We start from the raw sequence: 18,171 nt of genomic DNA, 5'->3' as shown, positions 1-18,171 counted from the left end.
CGCAGAAGTAGGATGCTCAGCGGTTTATTCCATTGGACGAATGCAAGATGGCGGACCGGGAAGACTGTGAGGATGACAGCGATTTCTTTCGTACTTTTGCTGAGGTTCCGTTATGCCCACCGGAAAAAAGACACATGTGCGCGAGGTGCAAGTAAGCTGGTTGAGCTGGTTGCTGATCAATGTCGTAAAGAATTAGACAATTTTGAAGAGCCCCATTCCTTACAAGTCCGGTACAAAACTTATGCATGCGATCGAAACTTCACAATGTCATGTTATTCTTAACTACTAAAAATCTGATTGCCAAAAACATTCCTTAGCTCCATATACAAGTCTCTGTTTGTTTCCTAGGAGACCACTTTCAGTGTGTCTGTGCGCGCATTTCCCAAGAAAGTTTCTTCAAATCTCAACAACAGTTCATATACTGCAACATCCTCGTGAGGTTTGTTACATTTAGCTTAAGCTTAAATGCTTGATTTTTCTTCCATAAAGCTATTGATTTTCCTACTATGTAGTTGTGCACTTCCTGAAAATGCAAGGGCTGCTCATTAAAATATTAAAATGTTTCTCTTATTTATTTCCAAGGGTAAGAGTTCACGGGTATCTCCTATCAATATGTATAAACCATGTGTACATTGTCAAAGGGACAGTGATAACAGAACAAAAATAGGATCAAATTCTCTTCAGTACATCAACAGAGTTGTTATAAAAATAGCTGAAACTAAAAGGTTGATATGGAAGTGAGGAACATTTCTCCCCTATATTATATACATTGTAATTACTCACTCTTTTTTTTTTCCTAGGAGTCCCGGCTTTTGACAACTGTTCCATTACTGGAGGTCTGTTTGCCTCCAGAGAAACTTGTCATTCGACGTGGAAGAAGGTTTTATGAAAATAACTGGCCTGACCTTCACAAACTACTGAACAAGCCTACAACTCTTCTTTTATATCCTGGACCAACAGGTTTGTCAATTTTAGTTTTATTTCATTTAACAGTAACATTACATTTGAATAAAATTGATAATAACATGTATAATACAGCAAAGTGTATTGTGCATTTGACATCGTTCTCCTCTGACAGCAGTAAATATTAAGTTTTGCTTTCAATGTTGCTAAATGTAATTGAGACTAAGTTAAATGCGAAACAATATTGCTGGCCAGCAGTCCCCCTCGTGGTGGTGTGCAGGGTGGCCAGTGGATTTGTACAGCTTAGTTTCGAATGTCAAGTCATCCTGCATGTTTTTCATTGCTAGTCAGATCTTGTTAAGCTTTTCTCTCAGCCCACCCATCTGCCTTGTCTTCATGGTAAGTATATGGCAAGTATCCTGTGTTTCCACTGTTTTTTTTTTTTTTTCAGTGTGACAGTGCCTGGTAGTTTCTGCTCACAAGGTTGTCATGGATACCCTACATGCTCAGTTCAGTTTGCTCTCGAGTTCCACCATCATTTCAGGCACCATTTCCCAAACTCATCTACTGTTGATGAGGTTACGTCATACACTGTAACTCCACAACCAGCACTGATCAGCCTTAAGAACTCAATGCAGTCTATACATTACATGTATATCAAAATTTTGTCTACAGGTGTATAAGCCACACAGTTTTGTTTAGTGTATTTTATATTCATTTGCTTGTTCTTGACTTGCACACAGCTGAAAATATCAAATCACTGGAAAAGCTTCCACCTGGTCAACATTACGATATTATTGTCCTTGATGGAACATGGAGACAAGCAAGGGATATTTTTGCTAACAATCCATTTTTATGCAAGGCCAGGCAGGTATGTTTCAGTAGACAATTTCAATGTTTTATTCTGATAGCAACAACCCCAAAATTAGCCTGCATAGCAGGCATAAAACTGGGAGAAAGAGGGAGGGAGCTAGGGCAGATACAGGATTTTAGAGAAGGGGGTTTGAAATATGGATCACCAAAGGCGGTCCCCTGTACAGGGTCTGGGATCCCCTGTAGGTTTCTGGCATCTCCTGTAAGGGGGTCCCTCAGAAATGGGATTTCCGGCAATCTGAGGCCAAGTCAGCGTGTTAAAATGTTTTATTTTTTGTTAATTTAGGGGATTCAATCAAACTGCCCAAACCCCCTACATGTAGATCCACCACAGGGAGAGTGGTAATATGAGGAAGGGGCATTTCCTTCTCATTTTTCCTGGCTTTTTGGCCTCCTCTCCCCATTCCCTGTTTACATCTGCAGTGCGTGCTACCCCACAATTCAATTATGATCATCAACATGCTATTTTATCTAAGTACATTTGATGTACCACTGCATGTCATGTACATGCAGAAAATTGCAAAAAGGCATTCCTTGAGGCATTTCAAGAAAGAAGATGCAGTGTACATGTAGTTGCTTGTTGAAACTTTTGTGTTGTTGCTGGTGGCCGCGGTCAATCACCACACATGACAAGGGATGTAAATGTTGCACACACAATCCTTAAAGGAGCTCAGTCACGGTATTTCGAGTTATTTTTGCCACATACAAAATAACCTTTAAATGGTAGGAAACCTGAAAATAACAGTTTAATAAGATAGAGAAACACCAAAGAGATAATAATAAACCATAGAGAAACAATGATGGCTAAGAATGGAGAGGATTGACACGGATTACAAATGACAAATTTGAAAAACTGAGGCTAAACTTTTCAATATGCACAAACCGTGATGTAGCCCCTTTAAGTACATGTACTGTAAGAGCATACATGTACTTCAGGAAATAATTTACAATGTATGATATTTTAATGTTATCACAATATTTTAGAAACAAGTTACTGTTAGAGTAACCAGCATTGAATTTAAGGTAATATACATTTAGAACAATTTTTCTCCTCTTCATTTTTTTTGAGCATTTATTTCAGTGTACACCACATACATTGTATATACATGTTACAAAATTGCTACATTTGTGCAGTAATGTTGTTTGCTATAAGTTAAAATAAAAAAATTGTAACTGTATTGATGTCAATGTTTCTAGGTTCAGTTAGAACATGATCATATTAGTGAATATGTGATTAGAACTCAGCCCAACAGTAAAAGTTTGTGTACCATCGAAGCCATTGCTTTATCATTATCACTTCTTGAGGATAATGGCGAAATTGCTGAGGTGAGAGTTTTTATAGTATACTTGGCTTACATTCTTCTTGTTGTTGTTTACTTGGTTGTGAAGTTCCTCTATGTTAACATTTTGAACCTTAGAATGAGGCCAAAGAACATTGTGATATTATCTTGTTGCTTTGTTCATCAGGCATTAATTCGTCCTCTTAGAGCGTTGTGTAAAATACAGTTGGACCATGGTGCAGTGGTACACTTCAATAAGGACCATGAAGACGAGATAATGTTGAGGGCGTAAGTAAACAGAACATTTGATTGATATGAAGTTGAATCTTTTTAATCCATGGTTCAAATTGCAACGAGCGTAATATGGTTTCTTTTGAGGGCTGGGAAGGGGTGTCTGAGTATCCCATATTCCGTAAATGTTTGGTCTAAATATCCTGAATACCGTTAATTTTAATGTTACAAATTAACAATTTTCCTACTCGCTATCCCAAGAAATCTGTCCTAAATGCCCCATATCCCATTAAGTTTCCCCAAAAAGTTCCTTTCTCCCGCTAATTTTTAACCTGAGTAATTCGCATTCTTAAAGTCGCTAATATGGCTTCTCGAAACGTTCATGCGGCAGCATTGTGTATTGTAGCATGTGACTGGAATGTCTGTGTGCCAAAAAGAAGGACGTTTTGATAAGTTCACGGAAGTTTGAATCCCAAAAGATTGAAACCGTCTCCTTAGTCTTCTGAGTAAAAGTTTAGTCAAGTTGTTTGCACTGTAATCCGTGGAGATCTTCTCTATAAAAATTTCCCTTTGAACTGATTCCTTTTCTAGGCAAAGACAAGCGCAAAAAGACGGACAAAGGAAAATGAATGGAGTTATCGTAACGAACACAGACACGGACGAAGATAAAATTCTTCTTGAGAATACGTGACGTACGTTTCAACTCAATTATTTTTTCATCGGATGCGGATATTTATTTATGAAACAACATGAAAAATAACAAGAGTTTCAGCAACTACATATAACTAGCTGGAAATGTCGGACAATTTTAATATCGGACAAAAAAGTGTCCGAAGTTTTTAAGCGTGCGCAATTGTTAGCGTCCGAAATATTTACAGTACAGAATTAAACTTTTATTTAGCTCCAAAGTTCTTAGTTTCCTTCTTTTTCCTTTTGGAAGGAGCTCTAGCTGAGACACTACTTGACATACGTAACGTCATGACAGAATTTGTGCCGTTTTCACGTCTTTGTTTCTGTAAAACCTTGACGGAGCACTTAAACTATCATTTTAACAGATGTTGTTTCAGTCTAAATTGTGTTTTTTACTACAGTGTAAGTCTAGATAGTCTAGATTCAGTCTAAATTGTGTTTTTTTACTTTTCAGCTAAGTGTTCGAAATGTTTGTCCGAAATTTGCCCGAAGTAAGATTAAAAAAGTGTCCGAAAATTAAATGTCCGAAGTAATGTAGGACATTTTAGCCTCCTTTGGTAAATTTTTCTTTTGCTCTACGGAACTTGTTAAGAAATTGTTTAAGTCCAAGATAAGAAAACACCAAAATTTCACCATTTTCCGTCCATAATATTTTTGCATTTCACATTGTTTTGTAAAGAACGACTAAGAAATGCGGCAAGGCTTATATCGCACGTGCGAAGCCATTACTGTACTTCTCATTAACTTTCTCTTTGCCGTTGTGGAAACTTTTGGGAAACGTTTCCATTCTAATTCAGTCACTGTGTTCTTACAGGATGTTGCAAGTTAAGCATGTATTCTTAAATGTGAGACTAGGTTTGTGTAATATTCTGCTTGTCTGTTCCGAACTGAAAGCTGCCATTCTTGTTTGTGTGGAACAATGCAAATTAACTGGACGCGTGGACACTGGGTCCTGGTCTTGCAGGGACTTGGGACCCCCGAATACGAATTTCCATGTACAGTGGAACCCCGCTCTACGGACACCCGCTTAATACGGACACCCCAATATTACGGACAGTTTCGTTTTTCCCGACGAAAAGCTCATATATTTTTTCTAAAATTAACCCGCTTATTACGGACACCCGTTAATACGGACAACGGACACTTTTCTGTGTCCCGAGCGACAAACTCTCATACATCGTCAACCCCGCTTTACGGGCACTGTTTGTATCTGTGCATTATCTGTTGTCATTGTCATGATTATGTGCTAATTAGAGATTTTGTACCCTGGTCAAATTATGACAGATTTCGGCGGGTTAATACAATTTTATTACTAAATGAAACAGTGTCAAAATAGCATGACGCATTTGACCAGTTCTTTCTTCCGGTGCATTACCCAGTCTGCAGTCCTTATATAAAGTTCTCTGCCTGATACGCGTGCACAAAAGTTTCACTTTCTTGGTCTTTCGCTACAGTCCTTGCTTGTAGCCTTCTTCCTCTTTGACGTCTTATGCTTGCCACTATCAGCATCGGCCTCCGTTCGTATTGCTGGGTTGTTGCCAACGTCTATTAATTGTTCAAGTAAATCCACGTGCTTCCTAGGACCATCAAAAATATAAACACACGGTATTTCCATACCAAGGCCTCCACCCCGATTAACTGCGTCTCCACATACTTCAACTGATCCTCGATTAGTAGGCTTTGAAATAAAATGGGTGACTATACCAGTGCGGTTTTTGGTGTTTGCGAGGTGATATGGAATGTGGCCGATAGCTCGACTTTCCTTTAGCACGGCGACTGCGTTTTTGTCCTCACCATTTTCCGGCTCTGGTTGTAAAGGCAAAATTTCACCGAGAGTGATACAGTTAATGATTTGTAATTTACAGCACAATTGAAACGTTTTGTTGCCGTACAAGTGTCGGCCTTAGTGTTTGTATCGATAAAACACATGTCCCTGACTTTTTTCCGAGGACCCCGGTTAATACGGACACCCCGTTAATACGGACATTTTGGCATGTCCCCTTGGTGTCCGTATTAACGGGGTTCCACTGTACTTGTGTTTTGAGATCGTTCTGTCGAGGAAATGTAATGTAATCTTTTGTTTTGTATTATGAAATAAATCGTTTGAGGACATTATCCTCTTGCTGTTTCATGCTTTGAATAAAATAGAACAACATTAAAGCAAAATTTCTGTATTTATTGCTGTTTAATACCCTTTAAAATAGTACAACAGCTTTTTTTCTCAGCGCCCACCCTTATGTTTCGCCCTATTTCAGGCTGCGTTAAAATTCTTTTTACTTAATGTAATTTTGAAGAGGAAACTTGTGGAAATATTTAGACTATTTAGTTTTTATCAAAGTATTCTCCCCTTTTCCCAGCCCATATCAAACGCAGATGAGGAAATAGAAATTCTTTTTCGTCCCTCAAATAGAATATTTAATGTACAAAACGGGACAACTCGCAAGCTACTCTTCAAAGAGGAATCCCCCCACTGTCGAGACTAAACGTTTGAAAAGTCCTTTTTACAATGAAACCATAAGCTTAACATATCGAGTCAACCTTCCTGCGTTAGGAGTTGTGTTAGCATAAAACTTTATCATTGGACGCAGTTGAAGGAGCTCAGTCACGTAATTTTGAGTCAGTTTGGCCATGTACAAAATTACCTCCAAATTGAAGGAAACCTGAAAATGATAGTTTACTGATATGGAAAAACACCAAAGAGATAAAAGTAAACCATAAACGAACAAGGATGGTTGAGGATGGGGAAGATTGACACGGAATACAAACGACAAACTTTAGGCTAACACTTTTAAGATGCGCAGACCTTAAGGTACCTCCTATAAGTTACATGTAGGTCTCATACGAGAGGGCACGGGTCATTGTTGAAGCTTTCCACGGTCCGAGACCCTCGCTGTGAAAATAATACACCGTAGTTTTTATAGAGCATTTCGCTTACAGGTGTCGTAAAACCATCACAAAAGTAATTACAACGGCCAACGTACATACACAAAACATCGCAACGAACCAATGACAACAAGAGGCAAATGCAGGTCAACGTCATAAAGCACGGGCAAACGCGTGTGACCCCATGGTGCATTTTAGTTTTGCATCTTATTGGTTGATAAGTTGGTGCAAGCTTTTTTTTTAACCAATCAGAGCAAAGTGAAGCAAAACCACAAGGCCGCTCTATCTATTGGTCAGTGATGGCCTTAGCTCTCGCATTATGGGCCTTGGCGATGAGTTCTGAGGTCTTGATAATTCCCTTACTGACCCCAACGCCGATTAAACTTCCAAAGAAACCCCCAACCATGGCCCCTACAACAGGAACCGGTATGAGCACCTGCCCCACAATGGTCCCAGTGGTGCCTCCAATAAACTGACAACTAGAATCACACAACTTTCGTCTAACAGTGGATTTGAACTGCGAGTTTGTGATTAAGCCTTTGTCACGCTGTAACTTGGATCGCGTGACGCTACCTGCAGTAAGAGCAATGTCGACTAACACAGATATTGCAATACCAGCGGCAGCTTGACCGAGCGCCATCGCTGCCGTTTCTATGCCAACCGTTGCTGTGCTTTCCGCTGCTGTTGACGTCACCACGGTGGCTGTCTCAATGATAACTTCCTTTACAGTGATCGCAGTCTCAGGCGATTCACCACTGGCCATGACAACGTGGGCACTCATGTCTAAGATCTTGTCAATGGCGCGAAAAATAGCTTCGATTTTTGCTTGTCGTTCTTTAACAGAAAATGGAATATGCAAAAACGCAACGTTAAAGATATCGACTGAGTAACCAATAACTAAGTCTTCGTCGATTTTTAAGGTAATTGACCGCTTGGGGAACTTCTTCACTAAAGCCCATATTTCCATATTTGAACCCGAGGCTAAATCGGGAAGCGGAAGTTGAGAATTTGCAAATGAGGAGAAATCTAATCGCACATTTATCAGTATGCTATCTTCATCCTCATAGAGATTTTGAACCGCGCTCGTTTCTTCACAGTTACGTAACCATACAAAGGCCGGATAATGAGGTCCAAACTCCTGCTCAGTCGAAGAGTTGCAACCACGTCGCATAACATGCTCGTAAACCAAGGTCTCGAAGGTCAGCCACATTGAAGTTTGATCGCAGCTTCCATCGAGGAATCCATCGCAAAGGTTCTTGTGAAAATCATCCGAAAATCGAGTGTTTCTAGTGTTTTCCAGCGCGCGGTTGGTTCTAGCCTTGTTCGGCTCGATGGCTGTGTGACGCTGTTGTAACAAGCGCTGCAGAACACATTCGTTCCATGTTTTGTTTTCGTAGACCAAAACACATCTAGCGCACGTCTTAATAACTGCAAATTCATCTTCATTTTCTGCGTCGACCTGCTGAAGGGACACCTCAGAGTTAGCCGGCGTGGAATCCAATAGCAACGAAAAATCTTCCTTTTTCTTTTTCAGGAATGCTATCACGGAGCTAACCGCTTTCTTCATACGAGAAGACGTCGTCTCTTTGGCGAAGTTTATTCTAACGCGTTTCGATTGTTAAGTTATTGTCATGCTGTAGAGCTCACCAGTGTTTCGCCCGATACACCTGCCGCCCAGCTTACACTGACCCTTGGGAAACTGCATTGTCTTTCAAATGAATATTTACTTACGCGTCAAACAATTGGAGAAATTCTTGCCTATTATTGCTTCTGGGCTCGTAAAAAAAGAGAAGAAGCGACAACATTAGCGCAAGGCAGAATCTGTTTGGCTGGCATATAGATTTCACGATAAATTCAGCATTGAAAATTTATGAAGTTTGTTGATCAATGAATAAAACGAGTTTTTCAGGATTAATTTTTCATAACTTGTAGGTAAATGCGGTCAAGCCAGTTGCGGTAGGATTTTATTAAGACCACTTTAAAGGTTTCTTGCTGAGAAATAAATCGCATGTTATTGAAATAAATGTAAGATTTTGTTCCTGCGAAAACGGCTCTGGAAAACTCTTTTCCAGCTTTACTTGATAGTTTCTGCGACGCATTTCAACAATTTTGCACGATTTGTTTTTATTTTTGATTTACGCCAATCTTGGAGAAGGTAATTCAAATTAATCTTTTAATCTATTCGGAAAAAAAACTTATGATTTTATTTATTCTTTTCTCGTAGTCTTCATCATATTTAGTGGTAAATTTCACAAGTATTCGAAAGCATTACAAGAACAAGCTGCCAAGATGTAAATTTTGAATGAAGTTTGTCCGCTTTTTCAATTCAGGGAGAAAGAAAAAACTACATTATTTTCTCCCAATAGAGAGATTTTATGTCGATTCCTAATTTTCCATTTCAGACAGATCGTTTTACCGCACCGTAATTTTTTTTTTAAGAGATTTTTTTTGTAATTCACGGAATCGAATGTGTTTGCAATATTCTGTTTTAAATTTTAATCACGTAAAATAGAATATTTCAATTTCTTTGCGAACCTGGCTAAGTGCAAATCCACGTCAGTCAATTAAATATTTGTACTTTTCTTATAATGGGACTAATTCACTCAAAGCTATATATGGCATTTAAAATTGCCGAAGGTATTTTAATATGTAAAGCAGAGCGAGATACGAAGCTATCACAGAAACAATATCGCAAATATTCAGAAAAATGCCTGATATAGAAGTGTTGATAAGTCTTAAAAGCAAAATAAATTTGTTACAAATAAACGAAGGTAAAATTCTTACAATCGGAAAACGTGAAATATTACTGGTTTATACCTGCTGTACAATTACACGTGAGAGTAATTCACGCTAACTTTCAAAGATTCAATTTGTTTGAGATAGAACTTAAGTAGAGGCGGAGCTACAAAAGAATTTCTCACAAATTAAATTGAAATAAGATAACTCGATTTAAAAACGAAGATCTTATATTCATATTTTCTTGATTCGATCTTTTTAGCAATTTCGATAAGCGATGGTAGATTTCAAGGCGATTTCTAGTTAAGAGCTACCATTCTACAACGGGTGTCGAAGAACGTTTCTTAAGGTTTTTTTTTCCTAGACTTAACTTAGTAAATACACTGTGTAAATCGATTTACTTGGAACTCTCTCGAGGAGTGTTTAGTTTTGGCCGCTGGATACACTTCATTGATACTTAGAAATTCATAATGCTGGGATTACTTTTGAAAAATGTGTGGTTCTTAACTAAAAGCGTTTGTGGTCGTCTTTAAAAGTTCTCCGCTCGCCGCTTTTTCGTGAAATCCATTTGTCGAATAACATTACTATTAGTACAAAAAGGAGATGAAGTGAAAATAAATCACTCGAAACAAGAACATGAGAAAAAAAATGTCAAGTAGAAAGTGACGTTGGTTTTCTTTTCACTGAAAAGTTATTTTGTACAGATATCGATTTACTGACGTAAATTTTTAAAACCAGTTAAAACAAGAGTAACCGGTACGTAAATAAAGAAGACAAAATACAGTTTATTGGTTTAATTTTCTTAAATTATAAAGGAAAGTTTTCTATTCCGCTGGTAATCAGTTATCACGTGAACATACATGTCACTGGAGTTCACTTCTACTGACAGAAGAAAGAAATTTCGAGCTCCCTGTTCTTTGCGTTGAGTAAATCACTAATAATGCCGAAGTGAACGGCATTCAATTTTGACATCTAAACGCAAATTAAATTATCTGATTTCAGGGAGAAAATATCGCTTCACCATAAAAATATATCCCGTAAAAAAATACCACCTCTAATTGGTCGAATACTGTAGGTGTCTTTGCAACTCAAGGGAAACCAAAAAAACTATTTATAAATTTAAGTAGTGCTGTCAAATGCTATTTTCTATGCATAATAGATATATGTATAGGTCATTTTTTTTTCTTCGTTCATCACACACTGAAAGTTTCCTTGCGATCTTAGCTTAAAACGTTAAGGCCTCATCTGGTTCAGCTACAAAGAGGCCGATGTAGTTTGTGCCATTCTGCGATTGGCTTATGTGGAGATAATACCACTGCTTTCCAGTGCACCACTTCCGACTGTAACGGCGCGTCCATTCCCAGTCTCACGTGACCTAAGACCTCGTTTCCACGTATGAAGTCATGCTGAAAGACAGTAAACTGCACTCCAAAGTTCTCAAGTGTACATGAGCTGTTCGTGGCGACCTCAAAACTGAATTCTTCATCAAAAACTAGGTTTTTCTTTTTGGTTTTTGTTTGATATTTATTCAGGATTTCGTCCTTGTACGTGAGTTCGACAGCGACGAAAGGACCTTCAAAAAATAAGAAGAAAATACCAATGAAGTTTAATATAACAAGAGAATATTCATCGACTTGTCTGATCAACAAATAAATAAATTATATTAATTGATTGATTAATAATTTAATGAATAACAATTTTTTTATTCCCATATTAATATCATTACATTAATTATCAAGTTGGCACGCCATAGGCATAAGGTAAATCATTAGCAAGGGAATTGACAACCAACATTTCGAGCGATATACAAACAGCAAGACAAAATATAACTGTAAGATATACAATTGTGGTAACGTAGCTGTAATCTTGATGTGGTAAAACAAAGTGGCACTAAATCATTACGTTAAGTTGTGTAAAAGCAGTAGATAGTTATTTACTTTTGATTGACTTTGGGAGATCTTTAATCTTCATGACTTTGACCTTGAGACACGACGAAGTGGCCTCGTGACACAGGGACACCTGGAGTTCGCCAGCACACTGAAGGAAAAGAAATGTCATTCCTAAAAGAAAGGCACCTAATGGCTAACAAATTTATTACTAACAAATTAGTTATTTGGTTACTTAAAATTGTTAACTGTTCAAGATCCCTAAAGCAACTTCTGAACACTACACACTTATTTCTCACTCCTCCTTGTAATCTTCTAAGCTCCGCTAATTTCTCTATTGAGCCTGTTATTTCCGTAAATAAAATTAAAGTGTAAAGCTTTAGTGATTTGTTTCCAAACCTGCGACAAGTACTTTGCACGCCTTACGGACCTATGGAGGTGTAGTGCCTCATGATTAGTACGCTCGACGGTCTGGGTTCTAACCCTACCCGGGGGCGGCGACATTGTGTTGACAATTTACTCTCACAGTGCCTCTCTTTACGGTACCGGCGAATTTAATGCTGAGGGTAACCCCGCGATGGACTAGCATCCCATCCAGGGGGGAGTAGAAATACTCCTAGTCGCTTCAAGCTACAGAAACCGGGATAAGCTCCGGCCTGATGGGCCACTTGGTTCGCATGCAGACTTTACCTCACCTTTATGGACCTACCGTACCTGTTTTCTCCCAGCTTTCTCTTGTAGACTCCGGGTCACATTTTCTCCCCATGTTATGCTTTCGTCGGCTAGAGCAATCAGGGCCTCTCCAATCGGCTCACACCTAGAAACGCCAAGCCGGTCTAGAAGCTTAATCTTCAGTCGCGCTTGTTGAAACTCGGAGATATAAACACCGTCGAAAATGAATTTTTCGTCGAATATCGGGTTGCAGGTTTTCTTATGCACTTTGCTCTGAAATCGCTGGCGTTTAGAAGACGTTTTGAACGATAGCCGTGCAAATGCGTCCAACAAGCGACCACGTCTGATTGGCAGCTCTGTGGCGTGGATTAAATGCACCTCAAGTGTATGCTGGTCTGCCTGGTAAGTCATTTTAAAGACCACGTTGCCATGGTTTTGTGGTATTCGTGAGTTTTTCCTAGCTGGCTTGTTGGTGTAGGTAATTTTACTTGTGCTGTGTCTTTTCTGTTTCTGTGCGTTTTTGTCCACCGTGGATACAACTGATTTGCGCATATGCGGTGTAGGATCCGGAAGTGTCGAGTCACCATCTAGGGACTCACGTGACAAACTATTGTTGCTCTCAGAGCGGGAACGAAGACTGATCGAACCCTTCCTTGGTTTTGAATAAGAACTGACAGCTGAGTAACATCTCCGCGAGAATGATTCATCTGTTAAAGGAAGCAAGCAGACCCAAAGTTTATCCTGTGTTTGCTTAGAAATGTTTCGAGGTAAAAATAACGTATGAAAGCAGTACAAGTGTTCCAAAATATCACACGGTATCTGCACTCTTGGAAACCGGTTTAACACGTTTTCCGTACATCTGTAGGACTTCCCGAGAGTCAGTAAAACACAGATGAAAGTTTGGTTTTGGAAAAACAGAGGCGTTGAATTTTTAAATATTTTTTTAAGGGTGTGTTACTTTAGGAAAATTCTTTAATCCAAAACAAAAAACTATGATAGTCTGTTGTCCAGAAACGGGTTTTGCTTTTCTTTACTGACCAGATTGCACCCCTTTTTATAAAAAATCACTATGGTTTTTCTGGTCCAGGCTGAACATTCTTATTTTCCTGCTGACTTTAGGCTCAAAATATTCTTGTGAATATTCTTAGAATTGCCGTTTATTTTAGCAGAGAGTTAAAGGAATACAAAGTGAAATATGCCGACTCAACATCACATTATCTGTTCCCCAAGATACAACGGAGGCAGGTTATTTACAACTCTAAAAATAATTTTGTTGCAATCTTAATAATAACCCACTTTTCGTTGAGTCACCATCCAGGGAATCATGTGATAAACTATTTGCGCTCTCTGATCGGGAGCCAAGACCCGTGGAATCTTTTCGTGTCCTTGAATAAGAGCTAGCAGCTGAAAAACATCTCCGCACAAACGATTCGTCTGTCCAAGGATAAAAACATAGAAATAATCAATTATCTATTTTCTTCTCTAGATACGGTTTTGTCAATTTTTCTCAAGGGTTTATGCTAGGGTAGAAAAATATGCCTAACTTCGAAAACTTTGATTTCGGAAGCTTTCCCGAGAATTACGACCGTCTTGACTAAAATTTGCTGAAACGGTCCTAGCAAAGAGGGTCTCTGGGAAATTGGACAATTCAACTATTTAGTGTACACGGAGAAACTTTAACAAGAAAACCGTACTACAGCGTTTGTTTGCTATTTTGCAATTTCTAACAAATTAGAGATAACAAATTGGAAGGGAAAACATTCGGTTTACCTATTGACCTTAGTAAAGTAATTGATAACTTGAGGAAACCAATAGAGACAAAAACAAAATGATATTTAATTGCTTAGCAGAGAACTTTCTTGTTGTTGCCTGAATGGCTGTTTGGAGTAACTGTCTAAGGTTAAAGAGCGGAATTTAATTTCTCTGCTTACCGCTGTCCTCAAAGAACAGAGACTCTCCTCTATTTGTTCGTTGTGGCTTACTAAGGACAGTGACCCGCTGACCATACCTGTCCAGCACACATGATGCGGAGTTTAACCTTTGAAGGGGAGGGTGGATCTTTGCTTCCTGAAGAACAAAACGAAGAAAACAGTTCAAAAGCAGGTTCTATTTTTGCACCAGATAATAAGCCATCCCATTGACAAATGATTTTTCCACAAGCTGACTCACTGACTGACTGACGAGCTGACTCAGTGATTGATTGACTAACCGACTGACTGACTGACTGACTGAATAAATGAATGAATAAAGGAAGGAAGGAAGGAAGGAAGGAAGGAAGGAAGGAAGGAAGGAAGGAAGGACTGACTGACTGAGTGACTAACTGACTGACTCACTGACTTACTGACTCACTGACTCACTGACTCACTGACTCACTCCCTCACTGGCTAACTGAGTGACTGACACAGTGAATGTCTAACTGACTGTCTGGTTGACTGACTGACTGATCTGATTCTCTCACTAATTCACTCACTTACAAATCGCTGTATATGCCGTCTACCTCACCTTCCAGTTTGTTTGAGTGTTTGCTTGACCACAGTTAACATCCTCAGTAGATGCTCCACTAGGGTAGCAATTTATAAACGCACTGTCAAATTCATCAGCTTCTTCCTCCTCCTCAAGTCTGTCTTGAATCAATAGCGGGATAAAATCAACCGGTTGTGATGACACTACCAACTGCTGAACGCCCCCTTCGGCTAAACGCCGCTCTTTCTTGTGCTGCCTTTTCCAATTAAAATAGCACTTAACCACAAGGACTGCTATAACTGCTGCTAGGAGCGTTCCAGCTAGACTGATGGACAAAATAATTCCCAGCGTTCCTGTAAACAAGAGAAAAACTGAATTAAACAATTCGTTTGTATCCCTCTTGGCTTTTCGATTGTGTTCGCAACTTTCAACAGCTCAGTTGCTTAGCAACAGATGTTACGACTGACGGTTGACTAGAGGTCAAACGTGAGTGTAAGGGACTAGAAGAAATTATAGAAAACGTGGATGTTCAACTTTCTGTGATCTTTTCCCAACGGCTGGAATCCTCAGAACTCTTGGTTGCGTTGTAGCAAGTTATAATTAGCTATAGATTAACCCTCTCGTAAGTCTGTCTCAAAACTGTGATTGCTTCTACAGACCAGTTTCCGCGTATTCTCGTTGTTACGTAATGTTACTGTTCGTGCCAGCCGCAGTTGCTTAAACCGGTTCACGGGTCATGAAAAAATATGATACGATGTGCTGAAACGTGGTTCTCTGTACTTCCTCGTCCTTTAAATACACGTATTTTGTTTTTAAAAAGATCGACAAGATGTCAAATAAAATAGAACGAGGAAATTTTTACACTTTTCGCTGCTTCCTCAGGCTCTTTTTCGTTGTCATGTTAACAAGAACTAGCGTGTTGACATTTCATTGGTTTAAATGAAATCTCAACGTAAACACTTGACTGGCTTCTTCAGAGTAACACTATACGACTGCAGAATGTATGTCTGTAGATTATGGACTCACAACGACATGCCTTTAGTAATAATTCAAATTTCTCTCTATCTATCAAGAAAAAACTTTCATTTCACCTTGAATTCTGACAGGTTTCGCACGACATTTTGCTTAATTGAGCATTTAAAATGTAAAATATGCCGCACTTATATAACATAACATTCACGATGACGTCAAAGTAAGCTTACTGAGTTGTCCCATCGGAGTTTGGGATTTCCGTCCCCACGAAATAAAAATTGCAAATAAATGTGAGAACTATTTCTATTCTTTCTCTAACAATGAAACAATTATGCTTGAGTCGTTTTTCTGCAATACTTGCTACATCCGTGTCGTTGTACCATCCAGGCAGCGCTTATAAAAAGAAAATGAGGAAATATTAAAATGGTTTCCTTATGGGGGGAGTCGCTTACGTGCAGAACAGTGATAATTTTCACAGCCCTAACTAGTGATTTTCAAAGAAAGCTAACAATCAGGCTGCACATAGTGCAGCTTAAGGCTAAAGCTTTGAATCAAATGCAAAGATTTTCACAAAATTTTAAGCCGAAGATACAAATTGCGCGACTTCAAGTTGCAACTTGTCCCCATCGTCATCAAACCACAGGTGACAAATTTCCTTCTGTGAGAGAAATAGAAAGCGTATGTCACGTACCTTGCATTTTGAAGTTTCACTCCATCGAGAGGCTTCTAACCAGGCTAGCTGATGTCAAAAATACTCTTTCTGTACCATATCTGGTTCTCTCCGTAGACGTTTATAAAAGGTGTATCGATGTGTCGTTCTGTGCTTGTCAGGCTATGACCTTTGGCGGGAATTTAGCGCCCTAGTGCTCGTTATAATCTTATAGATCCTATTCAGAGAGCCAGTCTTAATATTTCCCAGTCTTCAATCTCGGTAAAATGCTGCCCCTTAGTTAAGGAAATTGTCACTCAGAATACAACGTACACTATAGGAATGCCATTGCCTCCATCAATGCTTGAAGAGTTCTGCATTCCCAGTTGCTAATTGCGCTTCTTATCATTACGTGACCATCCGTATATGTTGTTCGACCTGTTTCCGTTTTAGCACTGAGCTCCAATTGCAGGGAATGCGAAACACGTGATGCTGGGATCAGAACGACACTTTTCACTCTACACTTCAAGAATTGATATTTTATTGTGTGGATAAGATGAAAATAAAACTTGAAAGAGGACACTAGGGTGTTCAATACATTTAGCTATACAGTGTTTCGCTTTGCCATCGAAGTCCCTAATTCATGGCTATCATAACACAGTAGTTAATTTCTGCTAATTAGCGGTATAAATAGTTCCTAATCTCGTTAAGCACGCTTCCCAGCATTCGTGCGCGCGAGATGATCAAGACTTGTTCCACTTATGCCCATATAGGGGCACCATTTGTAAGACCAAGGATGGTGTCTCGCATATTGGGCCCACTGAGGAAGACATGTTGATGTAATTATTCAACGCATCAAAGTTAGTATCATAAAGGAACGCACGTTCCTAAAATGGCTCTCTTTGCCGATGTCATGTCAATATGTGTAATGATGGTCGTAGGCTCGGTTATCAACCGCTGCGTCGGGAAATGAGCCCGCGCTCACCCCAAATACTCCTGGGAACTCCTGCTTGGGGCGAACGCGACCGGACAGTAGCCTGCGTCGCAGACAGTCTAAACCGCCGGTATAGTACTGTGCTGTACTGTATCGGGGATTTTAAGACACGCCCGGCTGCAACGCGGGCTACCGGACACCTGAAATCGAGCCTACAGGTCTTGTTGAAGCGTCGAGTGCAAAAAAGCGCGAGGAGTGGAAACTGGTAGAAAGTAACAAAGCCGGATATCACACGAGATCTAATCAGCCAAACTTGAAAAGTCGAACGATGAAAAGTCAAAGACTACTGCAAGGCTGACACAACATCGTATATTTAACACAATATTTCGAAAAGTGCCGGTAGATAAGGGAGTAGGGAGAGCTGGAAAACACTTTTCAAAGTTAACGTTTCTTTTGTAGGGTGATTGTTCAGAAGTCACTACAGAATAAATTGAAATGTCTGCGTCAAAGACGAGGGGAATCAGAAGATCATAATCTTGAGAGCAGCTTGCAGCTTGTTTTTAAGCCCAGGCAGGACTGTGGTGATCTAAAGTAGAACCTCTATACAATCCAACAGCCACCTTGGGGATGGAGGAAAGTGGCTGTTGTAGAGAGGTGACTATGGCCGTTAGGTAGGGGTATAAGATGACACCTGCCATTTTTCGGGGTTGCAACATTTTTGTCCTTAAAAAAATTCTGACTGTAGCATCAGATAAGTATGTAGCACAATCAAAAAATATATCAATAAAACAGAAACCAAACAGGGTCCAAACGGAAACCGACACTAAAGAAACGCGGTGCCACTCAAGTTTCGTGACCTCTAAAAAAAATTATTGGGGTTTAATATACACCGTTCGTCAGTCGTTGATTAGCTGGCCTTTGTCAAGAAGTTATTTTGGCAGTTGAGAAGCTGTAAGTTGTCGTTACCGTTGTAGAGAGATTAAAATAAGAGTAAATGTT

The 18,171-nt window shown here is 39.4% G+C and overlaps 3 protein-coding genes across 3 annotated transcripts; 1 reads left to right on the top strand and 2 right to left on the bottom strand.

The window, feature by feature from the left end:
* Window positions 1-16: 16 nt before the first annotated feature.
* On the top strand, window positions 17-4,195 carry LOC110059369 (tRNA-uridine aminocarboxypropyltransferase 2-like). Its single transcript, XM_089295532.1, has 7 exons — window positions 17-151; window positions 349-439; window positions 801-960; window positions 1,647-1,774; window positions 2,974-3,102; window positions 3,244-3,344; window positions 3,879-4,195. Exons 1-7 carry the CDS (start codon window positions 48-50, stop codon window positions 3,976-3,978), a joined length of 813 nt encoding a protein of 270 aa, XP_089151658.1. The 5' UTR covers window positions 17-47; the 3' UTR covers window positions 3,979-4,195.
* A 1,937-nt stretch (window positions 4,196-6,132) lies between these two features.
* Window positions 6,133-10,245, bottom strand: LOC110059226 (uncharacterized). Its single transcript, XM_020765925.2, has one exon. The coding sequence runs from the start codon at window positions 8,425-8,427 to the stop codon at window positions 7,147-7,149; it is 1,281 nt and encodes a 426-aa protein (XP_020621584.2). The 5' UTR covers window positions 8,428-10,245; the 3' UTR covers window positions 6,133-7,146.
* Window positions 10,246-10,361: 116 nt separating this feature from the next.
* On the bottom strand, window positions 10,362-16,681 carry LOC110059214 (uncharacterized). The gene is made up of 7 exons (XM_020765914.2): window positions 16,281-16,681; window positions 14,657-14,970; window positions 14,086-14,221; window positions 13,451-13,588; window positions 12,197-12,861; window positions 11,534-11,633; window positions 10,362-11,169 (listed from the first exon to the last, which is right to left on the bottom strand). Exons 1-7 carry the CDS (start codon window positions 16,285-16,287, stop codon window positions 10,847-10,849), a joined length of 1,683 nt encoding a protein of 560 aa, XP_020621573.2. The 5' UTR covers window positions 16,288-16,681; the 3' UTR covers window positions 10,362-10,846.
* Between the last annotated feature and the right edge of the window lie 1,490 nt (window positions 16,682-18,171).

This window comes from Orbicella faveolata, unplaced genomic scaffold (genome assembly GCF_042242905.1).
Source record: "Orbicella faveolata isolate gen_17 unplaced genomic scaffold, um_ofav_v1 contig_26, whole genome shotgun sequence".
NCBI classification, from domain to species: domain Eukaryota; kingdom Metazoa; phylum Cnidaria; class Anthozoa; order Scleractinia; family Merulinidae; genus Orbicella; species Orbicella faveolata.
This window is presented reverse-complemented; position numbering and strand designations above follow the sequence as displayed.

Coding starts and splice junctions, on each gene's coding strand:
- LOC110059369 (XM_089295532.1), top strand. CDS start 48: ATGGCGGACCGGGAAGACTGTGAGGATGACAGCGATTTCTTTCGTACT. Junction 440..800: donor TACTGCAACATCCTCGTGAG/GTTTGTTACATT, acceptor TTTTTTTCCTAG/GAGTCCCGGCTTTTGACAAC. Junction 961..1,646: donor TTTATATCCTGGACCAACAG/GTTTGTCAATTT, acceptor ACTTGCACACAG/CTGAAAATATCAAATCACTG.
- LOC110059226 (XM_020765925.2), bottom strand. CDS start 8,427: ATGAAGAAAGCGGTTAGCTCCGTGATAGCATTCCTGAAAAAGAAAAAG.
- LOC110059214 (XM_020765914.2), bottom strand. Junction 14,222..14,656: donor ACACTCAAACAAACTGGAAG/GTGAGGTAGACG, acceptor TTTGTTCTTCAG/GAAGCAAAGATCCACCCTCC. Junction 11,170..11,533: donor TCTCCCAAAGTCAATCAAAA/GTAAATAACTAT, acceptor TATTTTTTGAAG/GTCCTTTCGTCGCTGTCGAA.